The sequence below is a fragment of the Zootermopsis nevadensis genome, unplaced genomic scaffold, assembly GCF_977971745.1.
Source record: "Zootermopsis nevadensis isolate Lab colony 2312 unplaced genomic scaffold, Znev_1.0 Znev_ptg000016l, whole genome shotgun sequence".
Classification (NCBI taxonomy): domain Eukaryota; kingdom Metazoa; phylum Arthropoda; class Insecta; order Blattodea; family Termopsidae; genus Zootermopsis; species Zootermopsis nevadensis.
In genome coordinates this window covers 10,251,453-10,274,181 of record NW_028259148.1, presented here as the reverse complement: position 1 = coordinate 10,274,181, position 22,729 = coordinate 10,251,453, and the positions used below count along the sequence as shown (strand labels likewise).

Sequence of the window (22,729 nt, the reverse complement as noted above, 5' to 3'; positions counted from 1 at the left end):
GAATAAAATATTTAATCCTTTTTTGTTGTCTTATTTATGTTCTTTTCGTGTGGTTTTTCTGAATTTCTTTGTGAACATTTGTCATACATTTTTCTTGGTGTGATTTATGATCTTGGTTGACCATAATTAGTGATTGTCTCATCTATGCTGATTATGTTTCATTTATGTCTCTTGCAATTTTCAATTTCCAGTTGGTTGGTGGTGCCCCAGATGGCAGTCAGCAGTACCATGGAATGAGTGGAGGACTGAAGACGGAGAGTGGCCGCGTGCAGCTGCTGATCAGCAGTAGTGATGGATCCAGTATTACCTACAGTTCGGATCCAGGCCAAGCGTACTATGTCGAACAGCTGGATAATGTGCTTGATACTTTCAAGTCTCAAGGTTCCTGGTTGTTCAGTATGTAGGGATATCTTTAAAACAGATTCTGATTCACTTGAAAGACGTGCAAAGCGTCAATCTGAGTTTTGTGACGTTCTGTTGCGCAGGGCTGGTGACTGAAGAGGGAGATTTGAGAGTAAGGCATCATTCAGTTGTTCGTGGTGGCGCGACTTTACCCTTGGACATTTCTTTAAACGTTACCGCAGAGCAGCAACAAGATTTAATTGATGCCAAGCTGTTAGAATCGCAAGTGAATGGGGGTATCGAGAGCGAAGTTCGTAGGTTAGGTAAGTCACTCGGCCTATGGCTGTAGTATATGGTGCTTCTTTTTTAACTATTTATATTTTTAACAGGGTGGCAACGTTTCTAGAACTCGCAGCAGGATGAACTTTACAATAATGAAACAAATATTAGATTCTGTTTCAGCACCTTCGTAGATTGTCATATTTTGTTCATTGTTGACTGTGTCTATACTTCTAACATGTTCCCTGCAGGCATTTTTCATGTTCTGTGTCTTGATCTGTATGTAATAATGGATTTACTTTAATGCTGTATACCTTCAGTCTGTGACTTTTGTTCTAACGTTAATCCGTGCAAGAGTGCAGCTATGATTCGGAAAGGCAACTTTGTTTCTTCAAATGTCCCTTCAAATTGTAAATGTAACACTGTCTTCTGTAGAACATCCCTTGTTGGGTGAAGATGTGGACATCATGCCTTGTAAATTACATGTTCTTAAACTTCCTATCTTCTGGCTCATTCCAGTCAGCAGTACTGAAACAGAGAGTGATAAAAATATTGAAGGAAAATTAAAAGATTGTTTTGTTAAAATCTTCAAACATACATACACTGAATCTTACATGCTAGAATATACACGTGGGTTAATTAAAAAATGAGAAGAGCAGATTTGGTCTTGTGTATGCGCAAGTTTTAACCGCCTTGATTCGGAATCTAAACACCCATAAATGGCAGGTGTAGTCTGGGTTTTGGCCCGTCTGGATCCTCTTGTCTGAAATATTAATGCAGACTTCTTCAGTTGGAGGGTAATTAAACTGGGCATCTTCTTGAAGGATTTGAGCAGGTCAGTGATTACGTGATCTGAAATGTCAGTTTGAGGCATGGGTTTATTTTAAGCTTTCATATTTTGTCTGGTGGGTTGCATTTTCTGCTTTTGGTAAAGAATCTTCCCTAAACCTGTCCTCTTTTCCTACTCCAGTATTTTCTAGTTTTGGTGTTTAGCAATGTCAAATGGGATGTTGGTTATTAAGGTGTTTTTGCTCCTACATTTGTAGAAGTTGGTGCTAAAATGTGTTTGTTTTCTCTATTTCTTAAAGCTGAGGACATTTGGATCAATGGTGATATAAAACGTAAGGAAATAATTAAGAGTATGTGCTTAATTCAGTGTGTTCAGCTTGATGATTACTGACTTAATTTCACTGCTGTAACAAGATTCATTGCAAGTGTTACTAATGAATGCAACTCCTTATTTAGCAGAGCTCTGTGTTAGTTTATTTTGCTATTCTTTCTCACATAATTCTTTTTACTGTACCTTTTTTAATGCTTGTGTATTTTATATTGTAACAAATTTTAAAAATATAACCACAGTGTTTGAAGAGCTATCGGATTAGGTGATGGTATTCTGACATATGTAGAAGTCTTGTGGAATAAGCACAATTGTTTTAGCATTGTGATGTTTGTTTTTATGAGGGTTGCCGAAGAACTAATATACCATTCTTTCTGCATGCTCTATTTTTCAGTTCTATCCAAATCTGTGATCTAATACTTCCAAGAAGCAGGGGTGTCGATGACCTGAGTTCTTTCTTACATCAAAGGCTCTTCATCTCACTAATAAATTTGTCATCCTCAGTTTTGTGCTGAGAGTGTCATCTTTTTTACGTTTCCAAATAGAAAAGGTTCAGTGCTGTAATGAACTCGTCTGTCCTCTTGGCATCACGTGCATTAAAATTACTACTTCCTTCAGAATTACTAAGTGTTGGAATTGTGACTTCACCACCTAAGGGCATCACATGAATGTGTGTTTTGTTTGTAACATACCTTTATCACCATCTCAGTGTATATGATCTTGCGTTGTCAGAAGGTTTTGAAGTTCTGCAGTTAGATGGGATAGTGTCGAAGCTTGCATGAATGAAAGTTTAATTTGTCTCCTCTAGTGTTTTTTTTAATGTGATGAATTACTTTCTGGGCTGTACATAATATATTATTTTCTATCTCATGAAGTAAGCAGGTAATGGTTGATACTGTATGTTTGAAACTGGACATGATATTAAGGAACAATTTCTTTAAAATTCTGTATACTAGTTATAATATTCTGATTTCATGCGTACAAGTGACATCATCTAGCTCACAATTGATTTCAGTTGCAGGTTCTTGTAAACATGGGAATGAACTCTCAGATTCGTAAAAGGTATTGCATTAGTTGACCAGCTGAGTGACTGCTAGCTACTCTAGAAAGGCTGTGGTTCATGTGATTTGTAACTTCAGTGTTTTTTCCTGTACTACATTCTATTTTTTCTGAAAATATTACGTCAACTTTGTGTAGATATATTTACTAACTTTGGTTTGTCTTGCTTGTCACGTGAACTGGCAGGGTGATGTAGAGAAGGATGATGTTTTTTAAAGTTGAGATGATGTTCAGTTTGGAGCCACAAAACATTGTAAGACAGTTAAAGGGTGTGAAGAATGTCACAACTCGTATGAGCATGGCTGCCATCGGCATCGAGTGCAGACTTTATGTGACAAGCCCGTCCCTTCAAGGGCCTGGGCCAGTTTACCAGTCTCTTATTTGGCAATTAACAAAGTTGGGACATCTGATGGATCACCAGGTGAGTAAGGACAGTTAAATATTGCTGCGATAAATATAAAATAATTGAGGTTATGAACATTTGGTAATTCATTTTATTGTACAGATTCCAAGTAAAAAGAATTATTAATAATAAATAATTATAATAATTTCCTTTTGTATGCATATATATTCAATTTAACAGCATTAAAATGTTTAATGTATGCAATGAAATTGTATGATGGAACTTTGGTGTTTTGTCATACATGTTTCTCACTGTGTAACATGTAGTCATGTGACTGCAGTAAGATTGGATCTTTGAAGATGCAGTTGTTAGTTTCACCAATCAGCCATTGAATTTTGGACCTTCAATATGTAAAATAACATCAAACTGAAAGCATTTGCACATAGTGAAAAGGCTTGTATTTTAGGTCAGATTGATGTGAAACAGGAAGATTGTTTATTACCATCACTGTTGTGTCATTTCACATGGACTGTAAATATGTTGTGCACTTGGTGTGGAAAATTATTAAATCTTTTACATTTATGGCATTTGTTAATGTTTATTAATTTATGTTGTGTATTACATTTGTTATTTTAACTTAATATTCCAGGCCTGCAAGATGATAATATTTTGGAAAATTCTCTGTGCTCTAAGTTTGAGGATTGAGGTGTTTTGAAAAATTCTAGTTTGCTGTTAGTGTGTTATCATTTTCATTTACAATTTTTAATACATTAATCCATTGCTGATGGGATTAGGAAGGATGCCATACATTATATTGTTACATATATTAAATTTGATTTGATAATGTGGCAAAGATCTCTGATTTATGATTCATATATTTGGAACAGTGTATGGCGTATTTGCTCGGAAAAGAATTCCAAAGCGAACTCAGTTTGGGCCCATTGAGGGTGTACTGGTAAAGGCAGATGAACCTCACGTGATTTTGGTTGGGGGAGGAGAACCTCAGCTTGAGTTGTTGGTGGAATCGGAAACTGGAGCCATGTTGAAACTTGACATTGAAAGTGAGAGTAATTGGTGAAGTCTTTATTATGTATCAGTAGTGGTGTGGTATTATGTGCTGCAGCTGGTGCATTATTTATTATGTTGTTATCCCTTGTTTAATTATAATTGAATTTGGTGTTTAAAAGGAATTTAAATTAGGATAGAAAAAAATTCACAATTTTGACAATGCTGTTATAGATTCATCTAACTGGATGCGGTTTGTGCAGGGAGCTGAAAGTTTCAAAGATCAGAATCTAATATTGAGTCAGCAGGGTCATTCTTTATATTCACAACTACACGAGTAATCCACCCTCGACAGGAACTCCAAGTATGGTATAGCCTTCCGTATGCCAATAAGCGAGGACTACCCCTGCTTCAACCCGACACAGAAAAAAGAGGTAATGCATTCCATGGTTCTTTGGATCATATAAAGTTATTGATGCATATTCTTTTTCATTTAGTATTTTGAAATATTCAAGTATAATACTGAGCTTGCTTTAGGAGTCTTGTTGGCAGCATGCAAACCAACAACACCAACACCTTTAGATGCTAGTAATTACATTTTGTTATACCTTCCGTCAGAAAATTTATTTCTTATACTAGTAGAAAAGTTCTTGTCAAAACCATGAGGTAGGTGGAGGAGATGCATAGTAACGTTGTACAGACTGAGGAGAGAAGTGTAACACAAGATACTTGGGCCACAGAGTAAAATTTTTAAGTGAGAAGAAGATTGTATAAAGACTGGTTGTTGACCACAGGTATATTATTTTATTACTGCTTTCTAATGCACATAAGTATTCAGATGGTTTCTTTAAAAAACGATCAGAAGTTGATTTGACAGATATTTAAGGTTTATTTCAACAGAAAAAATTAACTATTTTTTTGTGGCATTAAGATTGGGCCAGGGATCAAAATTCGCTCATTGAAGTTTCTGTAACTGAAGCTGTTGTTTTATTTCTAAAAATTGTAACTTTTGTATTTTGCATGTTGGTGTAATATGAATTTCATTTGTATTCTAGCTGTTGAAGACCTGGAACATATGTGGCCATGCTTTGAATATAATGAGAAATTTGTCAGCTCAGAAGAGCTACAGAAGCACTTGAATGTTCATGACAATGAACGTGTGAGTTGGGCGTGGTTTTATAAGCCTAAATGTTGTAAATCTGCATAGATTTTATGCAAGCTGCTGTAATCACAATGTGTATCATACTTCTGTTTTTCTGACACGTGAATTTATTTCACATAGGAGGAAGACGGAGAACCTAAGAAATCAAAGTCTAAGAAATCTGGGCGAACGTTTAGGCGCAAAGGTGTGTCACATTTTACACCAAAGAAATTTAAGTCAGATGGTGATAAACGTACTGAAGTAAGTACTCTCAGATGGATATTTAATTAGAATTAAAAAATAGTAAGCTTGACTAACATTGATAATTCTGATATATGTTTTGTATATATAATTCCATATTTTAAATTGTAAGTAGTTTTGGGAGACAATGCAGTATGATAACATTATTAATTTACAGTGCGATGAAACACATTCCTAGACATTGTCTGCATCCATACAACATAATCCCAGAATATTTCATGAAGATAACGAATGTTGTTATCTCTCAAATGACTAATTATAACAAGCTTATAATTTGAAGTTCTGCAGTTAGATGGGATAGTGTCGAAGCTTGCATGAATGAAAGTTTAATTTGTCTCCTCTAGTGTTTTTTTTAATGTGATGAATTACTTTCTGGGCTGTACATAATATATTATTTTCTATCTCATGAAGTAAGCAGGTAATGGTTGATACTGTATGTTTGAAACTGGACATGATATTAAGGAACAATTTCTTTAAAATTCTGTATACTAGTTATAATATTCTGATTTCATGCGTACAAGTGACATCATCTAGCTCACAATTGATTTCAGTTGCAGGTTCTTGTAAACATGGGAATGAACTCTCAGATTCGTAAAAGGTATTGCATTAGTTGACCAGCTGAGTGACTGCTAGCTACTCTAGAAAGGCTGTGGTTCATGTGATTTGTAACTTCAGTGTTTTTTCCTGTACTACATTCTATTTTTTCTGAAAATATTACGTCAACTTTGTGTAGATATATTTACTAACTTTGGTTTGTCTTGCTTGTCACGTGAACTGGCAGGGTGATGTAGAGAAGGATGATGTTTTTTAAAGTTGAGATGATGTTCAGTTTGGAGCCACAAAACATTGTAAGACAGTTAAAGGGTGTGAAGAATGTCACAACTCGTATGAGCATGGCTGCCATCGGCATCGAGTGCAGACTTTATGTGACAAGCCCGTCCCTTCAAGGGCCTGGGCCAGTTTACCAGTCTCTTATTTGGCAATTAACAAAGTTGGGACATCTGATGGATCACCAGGTGAGTAAGGACAGTTAAATATTGCTGCGATAAATATAAAATAATTGAGGTTATGAACATTTGGTAATTCATTTTATTGTACAGATTCCAAGTAAAAAGAATTATTAATAATAAATAATTATAATAATTTCCTTTTGTATGCATATATATTCAATTTAACAGCATTAAAATGTTTAATGTATGCAATGAAATTGTATGATGGAACTTTGGTGTTTTGTCATACATGTTTCTCACTGTGTAACATGTAGTCATGTGACTGCAGTAAGATTGGATCTTTGAAGATGCAGTTGTTAGTTTCACCAATCAGCCATTGAATTTTGGACCTTCAATATGTAAAATAACATCAAACTGAAAGCATTTGCACATAGTGAAAAGGCTTGTATTTTAGGTCAGATTGATGTGAAACAGGAAGATTGTTTATTACCATCACTGTTGTGTCATTTCACATGGACTGTAAATATGTTGTGCACTTGGTGTGGAAAATTATTAAATCTTTTACATTTATGGCATTTGTTAATGTTTATTAATTTATGTTGTGTATTACATTTGTTATTTTAACTTAATATTCCAGGCCTGCAAGATGATAATATTTTGGAAAATTCTCTGTGCTCTAAGTTTGAGGATTGAGGTGTTTTGAAAAATTCTAGTTTGCTGTTAGTGTGTTATCATTTTCATTTACAATTTTTAATACATTAATCCATTGCTGATGGGATTAGGAAGGATGCCATACATTATATTGTTACATATATTAAATTTGATTTGATAATGTGGCAAAGATCTCTGATTTATGATTCATATATTTGGAACAGTGTATGGCGTATTTGCTCGGAAAAGAATTCCAAAGCGAACTCAGTTTGGGCCCATTGAGGGTGTACTGGTAAAGGCAGATGAACCTCACGTGATTTTGGTTGGGGGAGGAGAACCTCAGCTTGAGTTGTTGGTGGAATCGGAAACTGGAGCCATGTTGAAACTTGACATTGAAAGTGAGAGTAATTGGTGAAGTCTTTATTATGTATCAGTAGTGGTGTGGTATTATGTGCTGCAGCTGGTGCATTATTTATTATGTTGTTATCCCTTGTTTAATTATAATTGAATTTGGTGTTTAAAAGGAATTTAAATTAGGATAGAAAAAAATTCACAATTTTGACAATGCTGTTATAGATTCATCTAACTGGATGCGGTTTGTGCAGGGAGCTGAAAGTTTCAAAGATCAGAATCTAATATTGAGTCAGCAGGGTCATTCTTTATATTCACAACTACATGAGTAATCCACCCTCGACAGGAACTCCAAGTATGGTATAGCCTTCCGTATGCCAATAAGCGAGGACTACCCCTGCTTCAACCCGACACAGAAAAAAGAGGTAATGCATTCCATGGTTCTTTGGATCATATAAAGTTATTGATGCATATTCTTTTTCATTTAGTATTTTGAAATATTCAAGTATAATACTGAGCTTGCTTTAGGAGTCTTGTTGGCAGCATGCAAACCAACAACACCAACACCTTTAGATGCTAGTAATTACATTTTGTTATACCTTCCGTCAGAAAATTTATTTCTTATACTAGTAGAAAAGTTCTTGTCAAAACCATGAGGTAGGTGGAGGAGATGCATAGTAACGTTGTACAGACTGAGGAGAGAAGTGTAACACAAGATACTTGGGCCACAGAGTAAAATTTTTAAGTGAGAAGAAGATTGTATAAAGACTGGTTGTTGACCACAGGTATATTATTTTATTACTGCTTTCTAATGCACATAAGTATTCAGATGGTTTCTTTAAAAAACGATCAGAAGTTGATTTGACAGATATTTAAGGTTTATTTCAACAGAAAAAATTAACTATTTTTTTGTGGCATTAAGATTGGGCCAGGGATCAAAATTCGCTCATTGAAGTTTCTGTAACTGAAGCTGTTGTTTTATTTCTAAAAATTGTAACTTTTGTATTTTGCATGTTGGTGTAATATGAATTTCATTTGTATTCTAGCTGTTGAAGACCTGGAACATATGTGGCCATGCTTTGAATATAATGAGAAATTTGTCAGCTCAGAAGAGCTACAGAAGCACTTGAATGTTCATGACAATGAACGTGTGAGTTGGGCGTGGTTTTATAAGCCTAAATGTTGTAAATCTGCATAGATTTTATGCAAGCTGCTGTAATCACAATGTGTATCATACTTCTGTTTTTCTGACACGTGAATTTATTTCACATAGGAGGAAGACGGAGAACCTAAGAAATCAAAGTCTAAGAAATCTGGGCGAACGTTTAGGCGCAAAGGTGTGTCACATTTTACACCAAAGAAATTTAAGTCAGATGGTGATAAACGTACTGAAGTAAGTACTCTCAGATGGATATTTAATTAGAATTAAAAAATAGTAAGCTTGACTAACATTGATAATTCTGATATATGTTTTGTATATATAATTCCATATTTTAAATTGTAAGTAGTTTTGGGAGACAATGCAGTATGATAACATTATTAATTTACAGTGCGATGAAACACATTCCTAGACATTGTCTGCATCCATACAACATAATCCCAGAATATTTCATGAAGATAACGAATGTTGTTATCTCTCAAATGACTAATTATAACAAGCAAATGTTTCTGAAACACTTTTAGTGGTTTCTCGGATTTACAGTTGTCCCCTTACCAGTGTCATGTCTGTCATCGAGCCTTTCCTTGCAACTACAGTTTGAAACGACACCAGCTTCTGCATGTTGGGGAGAAGAAGTACATTTGTGAAATTTGTGGACATCAGTTCTGTCATGTGCACAACAGAGACAGGTCAGGAACTTGTCGTTTGTGACCTTAGAGTATCCTCAATGTACGTGTTTATTGTTAGCTTTATCGGGTGTTTCAGCCAATGAAAATGAAACTTTCCTGTTGAATACAAATAAGATACCTAATATTTCCTCATAATTTTAATTAATTTTGCTTAGTTACTTAAGCTTTGAATTATAAGTAGACTTCTAATGTCCTGGTCTAAAATTGTTGTAGGATTGTTAGTGTTGTGGATATGAAATATAAGTGGACGAATATAAAAGAGCAAATTTTAGTAACACGGTACATTTTTATTCGCTTTATCTTTGCACTGTCTTATTTTTAGTGTGATACTTTTTGTGTTACAGGCATGTTCGAAAACAGCATAAACATTATGGCAGTGACAACAGTGGGAAACTTACTGCCAACACAGTTATGAAGAAGAAGCCACCAGAGTGAGTTAAGTCGTGAATTAGTGTTTACTGATGACAAATGATTTTAAATGTTGAAAGTTAAGTGTTTGGTAGTGGTTTGAACTTGGACTCTGTTCATCACAGATAATGGATTTTGTTCTTACAGATTTTGATTAAATAATTCAGAAGCTGCAAAGCTATTTTTAAATACAGTTGTTTACATAGATTTAGTTTTAATGGAGATGTTATTTTGTATGAACTACTGTCGTATTGATATTTTTTTTTGTGTTGCTTTCAGTATTTTGAAAAGGTTTCCAGATATGAAAGGTTGGTATGAATATTTTTAATAAGTAGTCATGTGGTCCTCCAGCTTGGGGGTTGGATTGGAGGCTAACAGCTCCCCACCGTAAGAAACTAGCGAGTTAACGAAATGTTACCGAGGCTTGCAGCCGTTGCCATGTAGGCAATATTTAAGAATGATATTCTTTACGTTTCAGGCCTGGTAATGAGTGGTTATGTTCACACTGCAGACTGACTTTCACCAGTGCGTCAGTCTTGAATCTTCATACTCTAGCCCATGCAGCAGACAACTTAGAAGAAACAGAAATTATCACTGGACTGCCATCTGTTTTCTATTCAGTGTACCATGCTGGGGAATTTCTTGTACAAAATGGTGATGTGTAGTGTCCGCAGTGTACACAGGTATGTTTCACACTGTACAGTGTTCAGTACCAGGGAATGAATTGCAAATAGTGACAATTTGAAAATTTCAGAAAATGTTTGCTCACACACTGTTTCTATAATGGCACTGTCAGTAGCTCAGACCATATAACATTAAAGAAAATGAACTGATTTATTAAATTACATTTTACTCTGTAATGGTAGTATAGTTCCAGTAGATTTAGAATATATCAATTGAAATTAAATGTACAAAAATGTGTATTATTTATTTTGTATTTTAAACAATTTCCAAATAATGAAACAGGTAATCCTGTGACTGAATTATTAAAAGTAGAGCAGAATAACGATAAACACATACACGAAGGTCTGGTGGTTTTAAATTAAATGTTTTCAAAAGTGATAATTGGATGATTATTCAAATATAAATTATTTGAATAATTAATCGGCAGTTTTCAGATTTTTTTTTCTTGCTATATAATTCTGCATTTTTTATTTTAGGGGAGGTACACAGGCCTGTTGACTTAAAGTATCTGTGATGTACTTTTTCTTTTGTGTATCAGTGTTTCAATCTGTTAGGCTGAATACTAAATATAACTGCTCGTGTGTATAATGGATGCATGTATATATCTCTTTCCCCCAGGAATTCCCTAGCAAAAAGGAACTGATTGAACATGTATCAGCGCATAGTAAACCAACTGCTCCACAGCTACGCTCTCGCTTGCGTTCTGTAAACCCTGCGAAGCCATGGAAGTGTGATCTTTGTTACAAGAGCTTTGCAGCAGAAGATCGCGTTCAGGTGAGAAAATGTAAAATCTAATTGTTTCTAATAGGTGAACAGACCATATGTATTGACTTTGAGGTTTGTCTACTCAGAACTTTATTTTGGTGGCTTTGATCCTGTTGCTCAGAATGCCTCGTGTTTTCATGACATGGTTCTTGAACACAGGGACATTATTTCTGTAACCTTTACTTGGTTAAGGGACTGAATGTGTGCAGTTCTCATTCCAGTCTTATTTCCCTTTATAAAACTTTTTAAAAATTCAGAAGAATTTGTCTTAGAGCGAGGAAGTTTAGTTTTTTATTTCAGTCTGTTACGAGAATGTGCCGTAAAATTGTGTGTTTTATCGATTTGCTGTTTGTGTATCGCAGGCGTACTTGTGCTTTACAGCATCACATGTTGGTACACAGGGCTTAAGAATTCAAGCCCCTGCAGTGTGACATATGCTATAAGCGTTTCCTCAATAATTCTGCTCTGGCTTGCCACATAAAAATTCACAGAGGTTTGTTGACATTTTCTTAATTGCGCTAATATGTATACCATTGTTTCCATTTATACCATAAATAATGACGTATAAATTCCCATTTCACCCTTTGAACAGCATTATTTTCTGAGCTTACCTGAGAGAAGGCTTTAGATATAAAAATATTCAGGCAGTCTGATTTTTTTCACTAACAGAATCTTTAAAACAGTACAACTTGTCAGGTATATAAAACAACATGTTTTACTCCAGATTCTAATGTGGAGGTTAAAGTTATCATAAGAAGCCTGACATCCTGTTATTTTTGAAGACTTGAACATCATGTTTCAAATAAATTCATATTGTGGAAGCTAAGAACAAATTTATAATAATTTTTATTTGTATGCTTCAGATTTTACATTGTTTCCTATGGATAACAAGTTGAAGCAAGAGATATAAACTTCATAAAGTAATTTCAGGTTGTTTTATTTATTTGTCCTCACTGAACTTATTACAGCTGATTTCAAATAGCTACATACAACACATTGGGAAATAACAATGACAAGACCAGAAATCATTCAATCATTTATATGCTTCAGGTGTCTTAACATTTTCGTGTGCTGGTTTAAATATAACTTTTAAAAATGTGTAAATTAATTTGTACAGTTCAACCTAATTCATGCTAATTAAATGATAATTTAAGAGTAGAGTAACGAGAAGCTCCTAGTAAAGGGGTTATTGGGTTTGTTTTTAAAACATGAAAGGAGTGCCTGTTTAAATTTATTACACATTGCCCAAAATGTGGCTTCCATCTTTATTTCTTTTTTCTGTTAACACTTATCACTGTTTGTCTCATTTCAAATAGAGAAGAAGATCTATGAATGTCCAATTTGCAAGGCAGTCTTTGACCAGGTCCTTGCTTTGAAAGAACATACGCACATTCACTCAGAAAATGGATTATTTACTTGTCTGCAGTGCAGTAAGGTGAGCTTTCATTATTTATGTTACTTCAGAAACAGGAATAAAGGCTTTGTACAGTGTTTCTAGTGAACTTGTCTGTACCTTTTTCCAGTGTTTAGACGTGTTCCCCAAATGCCTGTAAATTTCAAATGAACTGAAGAAATATCCGATGAAGAACATGATAAATTCCTCTCATCAGCAATACCAACATTGTTACCACATAGTTGTAAGGGGTTATCTGCAAATTTAATGTCGGTAATCCATGAACGGTTATGCCCGTGTATTTGAAATGTGCTAAATTAACGGCATGGGTATAGATGGCTGGATGGATGGGCGGACGGATGAGTGAGCTGAGATGCACGTCCGGTAGTTGACGAGTGTGGGTGCTTGTACTGCTTTGATGGTGGGATGAGCAGATGACTGGTTATATGGCTGTGCATTTATAGTCATTACCTAAGGAGGAAGGCACAGATTAATTCTTGGAAACCTTTTAAATATATATGCTTTCCGTATATGACGCTCCTTCAAATGAAATTTGTTCAGAGTTTGTTCTGGACAAAGGAGTACAGGCCATTGAAAGTAATTTCATGAGGACTGAATTTGAATAACCTTCATATATTCGTATATTTTAATTCTCTCTTATGTTAATAATCCTGAGAGCTTATTTTTAGTTAGGCATTATTTCAGAAGGATTTTGTCCTTGCTGTTTACACACTTTCAACTTGAACACAGAACCACTAGTATTGGAGCGTTACGTGAAATATGCAGAGGACGGAAACAGTGTTGACTGTTCTTTGTGCCTATGACAAATTTGAAACACTGTTTAATGACACTGTTGTCCTACCAGGTGTTTGACGAGTACAATCAGATACGCAAGCATGTGCGTGCATTCCATGGTGGCAAGCGATTCCCATGTGGACTGTGCGAAAAAGAATTTCCCGCCCGGATAAATTGAAGCTCCACATGCTCAGGTGCCCAGCCGCCAGTTCATTCTCATCCGATGTTCTGTTTGCTCGCTCATTCTTTATTCTCTATTTTTATATATGTTGGTATGAATACTTTTGATGACATGCAACTGTTGACTGATAATGTGTTATTAAGTGTTCGCCTTGTATTTTTATGTCAATATTTGTTTGGTTTATTGGCAGCATTGGATACCCTGATTCCTAAACTTTGGAATATCTCATTTTTGCATTGTTGTGCTAAAACATTTATCAATCTATTCAGATTTTCTTTCATTTGTTCATGTGTCGTAAACCAGTATTAACCAAGACACGCCAATGTAATTTACACAAAAGAGGAAACCATGATCAGGCTACTATTTTCTGATACAGTATGTCCAGAAAGTCACTCTGGAGTTTTAGGATGCTGTATGTTGTTAATTACTACCTGAAATGAAAATTAAATGAAAATTAACTGAAAACATTCTGTCAATATATTTCCACATTCGATCCTTTTATGGCATGACAGATATCTAACTGATACCTGTTTTCAACTTGCACACACACCTTAGCAAATCTGTAATTAAATGCTCCCTGTATGTATTAATTGTACTTGTTATCCACCCCGTTGACATAAAATCTAAAAATCACCATAAAACTATCCAGTATACCTGTAAATCATTTAATTAGTGTGGCCTTCATAACAAAGTTATAGGACCTCTTTGTTTGCCAAGACTGCAGCATCCGGAAACATTTATATGGATATGCTGGAGAATGTCATCTTTCCGAAGATGAAAGGAGAAATTGGATTTTTTTTTCAGCAAGATGAAACGCTGCTTTGTTACAGAAATGCTAGTCATGCCATGATGGTTCGGTAATGTGCAGTGAATTCTGTGACCACATTGCCCCTCTCCATTTCATATAAGAGGATTAAATTAGTGAAAACTATAATATGATATTTTGCTTTGTTTCGTGTATGAAAGTAATTGAAACATATTTTCTATATGAATAAACTCCTATCTTCATTACATATTTGAAATTGTTTAAAACACCAGAACTGTGATGCGTTCTTGCACTTCAGTTTCTGCGACATTGTCTAATACATAAGATAAGACAGTTGCAGTAATGTTCAAAGGACTCCCTCAAATGATGTGTGGCTCAAGCCCAAAAGAAGTTTTAGGCATCATCCATAATGCAGTTTTTTGGTAGTGTCTGAAACAATGGATCAAATGTTTTGGGGGAAATCTTGAATTATTGTATTGTATGCAAAGTTCACTTGCTTTTTAATAGTTGTGTAAAAAAGATTGTACTGTGTTTTGCGCAGAATATGAAGATTTACATTTTAATTTTATGTGCAATGAAGCATATGCTTTCCCTATAGAATGTCATCTGCAGCTGGCCAGTGACCCTTCTGGTCAGTAAGCTTGTGGTTAATCATTATTTTTTGGTTAGGTTATTTTAGGTTATACATTAATGGTAATGTATCTTTGTGGAGTAAAAACTTTTGATGCGTAGAAGAGTTACATAATTTCCCAACGCTCGACAAACTCAGAATGCATATGCTCAGGTAACCTTACTCTTTCTTCCTTCCTTCATATGCAGGGTTGAAGGACTGGCATATATCTGTTTGGGTGACGTGACTCAACTTTACAGTCTTTTAGTGTTTTGAAGGTGCGTGGTTTCCCGCTTTTATACCCTTCTGCTACCATATTACATAATGATGAGTTTCAGACCATGAAAGATATAACAACATTCGTTCACATTTAAGCTGGTGCTGCGTTCAAGGCATAACTAATTTCGGAGATTGAATTAAACACAGGTGGAGTTTATGTAAAAGCTGGACATTTTACACTTCCTCGCTTGATGTAGAATGTTCCCTGTAATTTATGTTTCACGTACTTAATTTTAAACTAATTTTATAATGGATTTTTATAATTAAGCAGAGTTTAAGAAGATAAATGGATAAAGTTAATAACTTTAGTTTCAATAGACCATCATTTGTAACTTATAACATATCTGTGGTTTCAGTATTTTATTATGTGCCCTATTTTTGGAGGGGGGAGCTTATATTCATTTTCTGGAGCAATACAATACTTGAAAGTAAGTTGTACTTGATAGTTAATAAAAATTAAGTTGTTATTGAAGTGATATGGTGGAATGTAGTTAATTATTACAACAGTTTTTGATTTTTGATTCTCATTAATGAAACTGTACCATCACAGAGATTCAGTATAACTGGTACATTAGACTTCAGACCACGTGCCAGTTATGTGATAATCCGTAATTAATTCAGCTTTTATATTAAAATCACTTAGACTGTCCTGAAAATTTTTAGATCATTAGTGGTTTTTCATGTGAGTTTGTTAAACTAAATAATGTGTGTAATGACACTGTAAGTGTGCATCTTTCAACAAACTGTAAGCTTAAGGAGACTACAGCCCAGATGGTAATACTATTCTGTGTTTCTATACTTTAGGATCTTACTGCTGTAAGTATTTCTCACATATTCTTACCATGTAAAGTTTTTCCCTTACAATAAATTAATAAGAGCAGATAACAGCTGGTAAATTGACCATGGTTTCTTTTAAGTAGACAATATCAGATTGGCAAAATGCAAACTGATTAATGTCTCAAAGGTTATTATATATATTTTTATTTACTTTATACATATCATTGTATGGTTTTTGCTTCCTGTTAGTTGTTCTGTAGTGGTTTGGTACAACGTGCAGTGCTTGGGCTGTTGTTACCTTTTTATAATGACCCATAGTTTTGTTTGCTTCCTTTTGTGTTGGGTGGAGTTAATATACAGATAGTCCTCGATTTACGCCAGAATGCGTTCCTAGACGAACCTGCGTAAACGGAATCGGCGTAAATTGAAAGTCTTTTATAATGTAAAACAATTGAAAGTCAATGACATGCGTCATGGAACGTATGCATTCGACCGAACAGGAACTGCGACTTTCCACGAAACCTTATCACACGCCAACTGCCAAGAAATTCATGCCCAAGGTACAGGTAAAGTTATCCTGTGTTGCAGCTCTGTTTAGTTTTTCAGTTGCAATGAGGAAAGTGGGAAATATTAACTTTATCTTGAATGGTTATCAGTTTCAGTACTGTAGTTGCTTATACCGTCTTTCAGGTAACTTAATACGTTCTTCTTCTTCTATGGCGCAACAGCCCAAAGTCGAGCCTTGGCCTCCTTCCATGTGGGAGGTTTCTTTGTCTTTTGAAGTGTGCATTTGTGAGTAGTGAGTGACAAGCCCACTGCCTCTGCACAATTTCTACTCAATCCTGATTTGTCTGCTAGAGCCATCTAGTAGTGATTCAAGAGAGACTTGGGTGAGAAATGGCCGCTGAATTTTGCTTACGAAACATCTCGTTCATGTTCGTAAGGTTCCTTTACATGTCTTTGATCTATGACATGGGACCACCGGCTTTACTTCCCCTTTGAAGTAAGTTGTGCTACGGATTTTTATCACCCTTAAAAATCCATAGACCTCAGCCGGGTTTGAACCCGCGAACCTTTCTTCCAGAAGGCATGTCTATTTGTGACATGTTAGGGATTTTGTCATCATGGTTCAAAACTTTTGATATCTGGTTGGTTCTCATAACAAACGTCTGATAAACTTGTTGTTAGGTAGCTGTCATATTTTTGGTATGATTGTGATATGGCATGAATATCATGTTTCAGGTTTCTCCAACAGATTATCATCGATTTATCTACAAATGCCAGACTTGCCTCTTGGGGTTTAAGTGCCATGGAATGCTTGTGAATCACCTGGCAAAGCATCATCCTGACATCAGTCCTGATTCTGTTGCTGAACTTAATTTGCCGATCCTGAAAACAACCCGAGACTATTACTGTCAGTATTGTGAAAAGGTGACTATAATTTTTTATTAACTATTGATTGTAAGATGGTGTCATAGATCAGTTGTGGTACATTTTTATGTCATATTTGTGCTTATTATTCTCTTATGTAATAAGTGAGTGTGAAGATGGCTGTCTTCAGGGTTGTAGAACTGTGTAGTCTGGTAGATGTTTAGCAGTATTTCAGAGGTACTTGCTGCCTCCATCATCAGGGTGATGAGTCATCACGCTACAACCCAAAAGACAGCTATCATCATTAAATAATTAATTCACGTTTTACATAACCTTCCTTCCAGTTCATCTGTTTCAAGTACTATGTAGAGCAGTTACGTGTATTAAGGACTGGTTTTGTTGGCATTCTTTTCAGATTTATAGAAGTAGTTCGAAGAGAAAGGCTCACATCTTGAAAAATCACCCTGGAGCAGAGTTGCGAATGAGCAACCGACGAAAGGTAAATGATATTTGCTGTCATTGACAAGTAAAAGAATTGCCTTTAGAGTCCTCTCTGTATAAATATTGTCCATCACAATAGTTTCAGTGCCTTTATGGAGTTATGTCTCACGTGTTAAGTAGAAAAAACGTGTGCACCAGACAATTGAAACCATTATTTTTATGTTACCAAGTTAATTATCCTCAATATTTATAATTTTCTTTGAGCAAAGGAGTAACATAGTAGGATTTGAGGTTTTCACAGTGGTGAGTCCAAACATGACTGTATTCTTGTTTGTAGCACCATGTTGTCTGTTAGAAGTTTACCATAGTTTCAGAGATTTTTGCTGCCTCCATCATCAGGGTGATGAATCATTTTTTGCTCTGATGAAGGGGGTAGCAATTTACAGTCGGTATTAAGGTTGATTTTTGCGACTCTCACATCAGGGAGGCATTCCAGAGATACCAGGCATACCAAACCCAACATTCTCACAGACTGTAGGCAGCGTAACAACACATCCACATGGCTGTCCCTGGTGGCACAAGCAGTATGCATCAAAAGCAAAGTTACTGCAACACCAACGCAAGAAACACATTGATCTGCTGCCTCAGAACCAGCAGGTCAGTACCGACTGTTTGTCAACATTGCACTAGCAAATAAACTTGACCATTATGGTCTGTGTTCAAATAGAAGATTGATAGTGATTGGCTGTTGAAAATTTTTGTGAAGCAATTCGCACATAAAGTAGTGATATGATAGTTGACTGACGTGTATATATTTTTTTTATTTCTGCAGGAATAATTGTAATCTTCGGATACATGTGTAGGATTTACTTTGATGTAGAATCTGCTCTGTTGCAGCTTTGTTTGTACAGAGATGACGCGAGTGTTGTTTTATTGTGGAGGCTGAAACCTGGCAACACATGCAGGTGGGAGAATGAGGATTTTTTTGTGTAGTGCATTGTAGATCGGTGCATCTCGTAATGCTTTGTTTGGAATCTGTGAGGTTTGGCATGAATATAAGGGTTTGAATAGGTTTGTAATGTTATTTGTTTGAGAGAGAAAAAAATTTGCTGATGGTATTGGTTTGAATTCGTAAGTAAGAAGCTTTCAGTTGTCAGTATCATATTATTACAGATTCAGTGGAATGTGGCTGGTTTACTTCTTTTTTTAATCTTGTAGAGCCTGCGTGGCTTTTAGTTTTAAGACCGGCTGCCTTTGTTTTTTGATGGAGTTTAGATAATACTGATGTTATTTTATTGCACCAGAAGAACAGTTCACTCTTATGATAATGTGTGAGTAGATTTTAAGAAGCGGAGCTTTCGGAGTGCACGGAGCAATATTATCACTTCCATAAGAAAAAGGAGGATTTTTAAGAGGGACTGTAATCTTAACAGAAAGTGTTTTTAAAATGGAGATAATTAGTGACTTTATACCTGCTTTTTGTCAGATCGCACGATATGCGGATTCATAATTTATCAATGCAAAGAAATTTAGTGCTGCAGTTGCTGATATATTTATTAAATGTATAGTCATTTACTTATTTGAGCTTGATAAAAGTTCTATTTATTTAATTTTAATCCGCTGTCAAGAGATAATTAAGATATGTACTGTTGTTAAATGTGTCCAGTAGGCATAGTTTTTGAGTGTGAACAGTAGTTAGAACATTGGTAAATGATTATATTTTGGGGATTGATGTATAGTTGAATAGCATTCTTGCCTAATACACTAAACAGACAGTTTCTAATCTTATTGAGTTAAATGAAATTGTTTGTCCCCTAATTATGCGGGGGACTTTAATTTGTAACAGGTTATATACTTGTCATAGCAGTAAACTTTTCTACTTGTTTGTTTTTGGGTTGTGATTTCAATGTTTATGCTCACCAATTGAAGTACTGTCAGACCCATTCTAAATCAATCATCCTGTCTTTGTGAGTGTTGCTGTAATTCTCTGTAATAGACAGTGCTTACACACAAAATGTATATGGCAATAGAATAGCCTTGAAAGGTGCAGCACTTGAATCATCTTTATCATGTGACGTTAATAGCAGAAATTTTTATTTCTGATATTTTGGATATTTGTATAGAAATATGTAGGCCAATGAAGGATCTAGTTTGATTTTGCCAGTGCTGTGGCAATTTATGGAGTACTATATTTACTTGAATATTAGACAATATTTTAATTCTGAATTAGACATTAATAAAGATGTTGAAGTGTCTGATGTTTTTGGTAGTCTGTTATTCGAGTAAATGAAGTATTAACTTGTTGCAATATAGAAATATTGATATCCTTCCAATAGGCTATGGACCAATATTTAAGGAATGGGCATCGTCCATTTCCATTTGCTGGCACGTGTTTGTTTATGTCAAATGCTTTTGCAGTTGTAAAATATTGTGGGGTGGGGCATTTATTTCCTTCCTGTTGGAATATTATTTGCCTCTTTATTTTTGCCCCCAACTGTTTCAACTGCAAAATGATTGTAAGTTTGTCAAGTCAGATGACGAACGTTTGTTACGAAAGCAATCACATACATGTATTTGCTGCACTGAAGTAGCTAATTCAGACTGAAACTGTTATTTACAGGTGTTTAATTTCACACCATTGTCATGCAAGAAGTGCAATAATTGTTTTAAAAATGAACACTGTATTTAAGTGTTTTGTAATGTGGATACATTTTTATGCAGTTGTTGTTATGTCGATATTTAGTCTTTCATATGGCACTGAAACACCATCTCCCCACCAAAATTTTATTTGTACGTTTTCAATGGACATTTCAAGGGATGTGAAAGGAGAGTGAAAGCACGTGTGTGTTAAGTGCGATTTGAGGTACTCACAGTGGTGAGTACAAAGATGGCTGTCTTCTGGGACTTAGTGCTTTGTAGCCTGGCTGAAGTTTACCAGTGTTCATAAACTTCTACATTCCAAAAGACAGCTATCTACATGTGCATGAAATTGGTAGATAATGTAAATAGGTGTAATTTGTCGATCAATCAGAAATTTGTTTACCATCTTCATGTCCCATCCCTATTCAAACTGTTGTGACTGGTCTGATTTCCCTATCACTTGAATTTTCAATATTTACTTTTACTGATGGTTTGAGTATATGTTTAAATAATAATATAATATTTTAAAAAGAATATGAGTTTACATTTAATAATTTTCTTTGGCTGTCAAACTGAACCTTTTTTCTGCATTGTATTATTCAAATGAATTACTTTAAACATTTGCTGTAGGTTATTAAAAGTAACTGCACAGTACTTAATTTTATGAAGTACTTTTGTGAAATATGGTATGCTGAAAGCAATTCGAGTACTGTTTTCACACTTTTATGCTCTGATTGCAGGAACAAAGCACAGATAATTACAAGGCGAATACACAGCCCTATTACCTGGCCTTGCAATATTTGTACGTTCTTATCACTGACAAGTATAAAACAATTATTTTCTCAAGATACTTCTATCTGGTATTTGAAACTGAATATCTCAAATCCTACGTAAGCAATATGACTTTGGCTACCCTGGAAAGACGTTTCGACACAGTAGTACTTTTATTTATCGTACATTTCTATGACAATAGTGGTAGAATTTAAAATGTGTTCATTGCTTGAAAAGGTACAGATACCCAAAGTGAACCTATACCTTTCCAGAATTAGTAATAAGAGGTGGAAGATCATATTGCGTTTTCCATTTTTCAGTTTGCGGTGGAAGTTGCACAAGAACGAGGGATACCAGCCCTCAGAATTGGAATCAATTTTTGCGGTCGTCAAGACCCTGGTTATGAGGGATATTGTCATCTATTTCATCGCATCTTTTTTCCAAAGGCCAGCCTCAGTTGAGCCTGTTCCTGGTAGCCCTGTTTCCACTAAATTGCCAGCTTTCAATGTATTTAAGAATGGAACTGTTATGGTCAATATAATAAAATATTTAGTTTGAAAATATACAGGCATATTTGATCAGGACTGAGTGTTTGTAGTATTCGTCTGTACATAAAACTGTCCTTGAACAGTTTTATATAAGGAATGATTTTCTGGTACCTTTGAATGTCATAGAGAATCACGAAGCCCAGGGTGATCCCTCATATTGACAAAACGATTTGTAAAATCAATTAATTGACTAGATGGCTTAGGGAACCCAAGCTTCTAGCAAAATTTGTATAGGTAAATATTTATCTGACTCATTTTCCATGAAGAATTGTCTGAAATAAGGAGATGCTGTATTTCCATTGCTGTTTAACTTTGCGCTAGAATACGCCGTCAGGAAAGTCCAGGATAGACAGGAGGGTTTGCAATTGAATGGGACACATCAGCTATTGGCATATGCTGATGATTTTAATGAGGGTTTTGGTTAATTCAGTGATGAACCTTCAGGTTCCATAAGCCATCTATTTAGTTAGTGTGCTTTCTCATTATGGTGTTTGGTCAAAGGGGGTGATTCATCATATACCTCTTATTAAGGGAAGTTCTAATGTACTTGTGATTCAGGGTGTGAATTAAATGTATTAATACAGTTGAAATTTTTTACTCTAGGAACTGTCAAATATTTATAGGAAATGTTCAATTTAATTTAAAATTGTTATTTATTTCCCAACAGGATTTATATGTATACTTATCAGAGAGTGAAAGGTTTAATAACCTTAGTGACCCAGAAGCCTTGATTTTTTTAGTGAAAAGGGTATTGTTTATGGGGACTGGAGTAGTGGTTCTAATAACGATGGAACATGTGTACACAATATTGAATTGAAGGTATCAGAGGTAAATATAGTAGTTATAAGTGCACTGTATTCATTAATGAATCTGATACAGGACTGGGAGGTACTTCTTTAAAAAATAATTAGTTACTGCAAGTTCTGGAAGTTGAAATGTGTGGATAATATTAA

The 22,729-nt window shown here is 35.1% G+C and overlaps 1 protein-coding gene and 1 long non-coding RNA gene across 2 annotated transcripts; both read left to right on the top strand.

The window, feature by feature from the left end:
- The first annotated feature begins 135 nt into the window (after positions 1 to 135).
- Positions 136 to 22,360, top strand: LOC110839607 (PR domain zinc finger protein 10-like). The gene is given in 23 exon segments (XM_087349798.1): positions 136 to 396; positions 486 to 665; positions 1,057 to 1,269; positions 3,021 to 3,218; positions 4,028 to 4,207; positions 4,380 to 4,466; positions 4,469 to 4,579; positions 5,201 to 5,304; positions 5,428 to 5,547; positions 9,202 to 9,347; positions 9,692 to 9,778; positions 10,234 to 10,438; positions 11,058 to 11,213; positions 11,586 to 11,697; positions 12,521 to 12,639; positions 13,463 to 13,546; positions 15,083 to 15,181; positions 16,464 to 16,571; positions 17,248 to 17,436; positions 17,792 to 17,875; positions 18,301 to 18,474; positions 18,715 to 18,782; positions 21,549 to 22,360. Coding segments are annotated over 23 exon segments (3,294 nt in total). The 5' UTR covers positions 136 to 164; the 3' UTR covers positions 21,787 to 22,360.
- LOC147873740 (uncharacterized) lies at positions 5,561 to 8,893 on the top strand. Its single transcript, XR_015535314.1, has 3 exons — positions 5,561 to 6,563; positions 7,725 to 7,924; positions 8,773 to 8,893. It is a non-coding gene; the product is annotated as an uncharacterized LOC147873740 (long non-coding RNA).
- Positions 22,361 to 22,729: the final 369 nt, after the last annotated feature.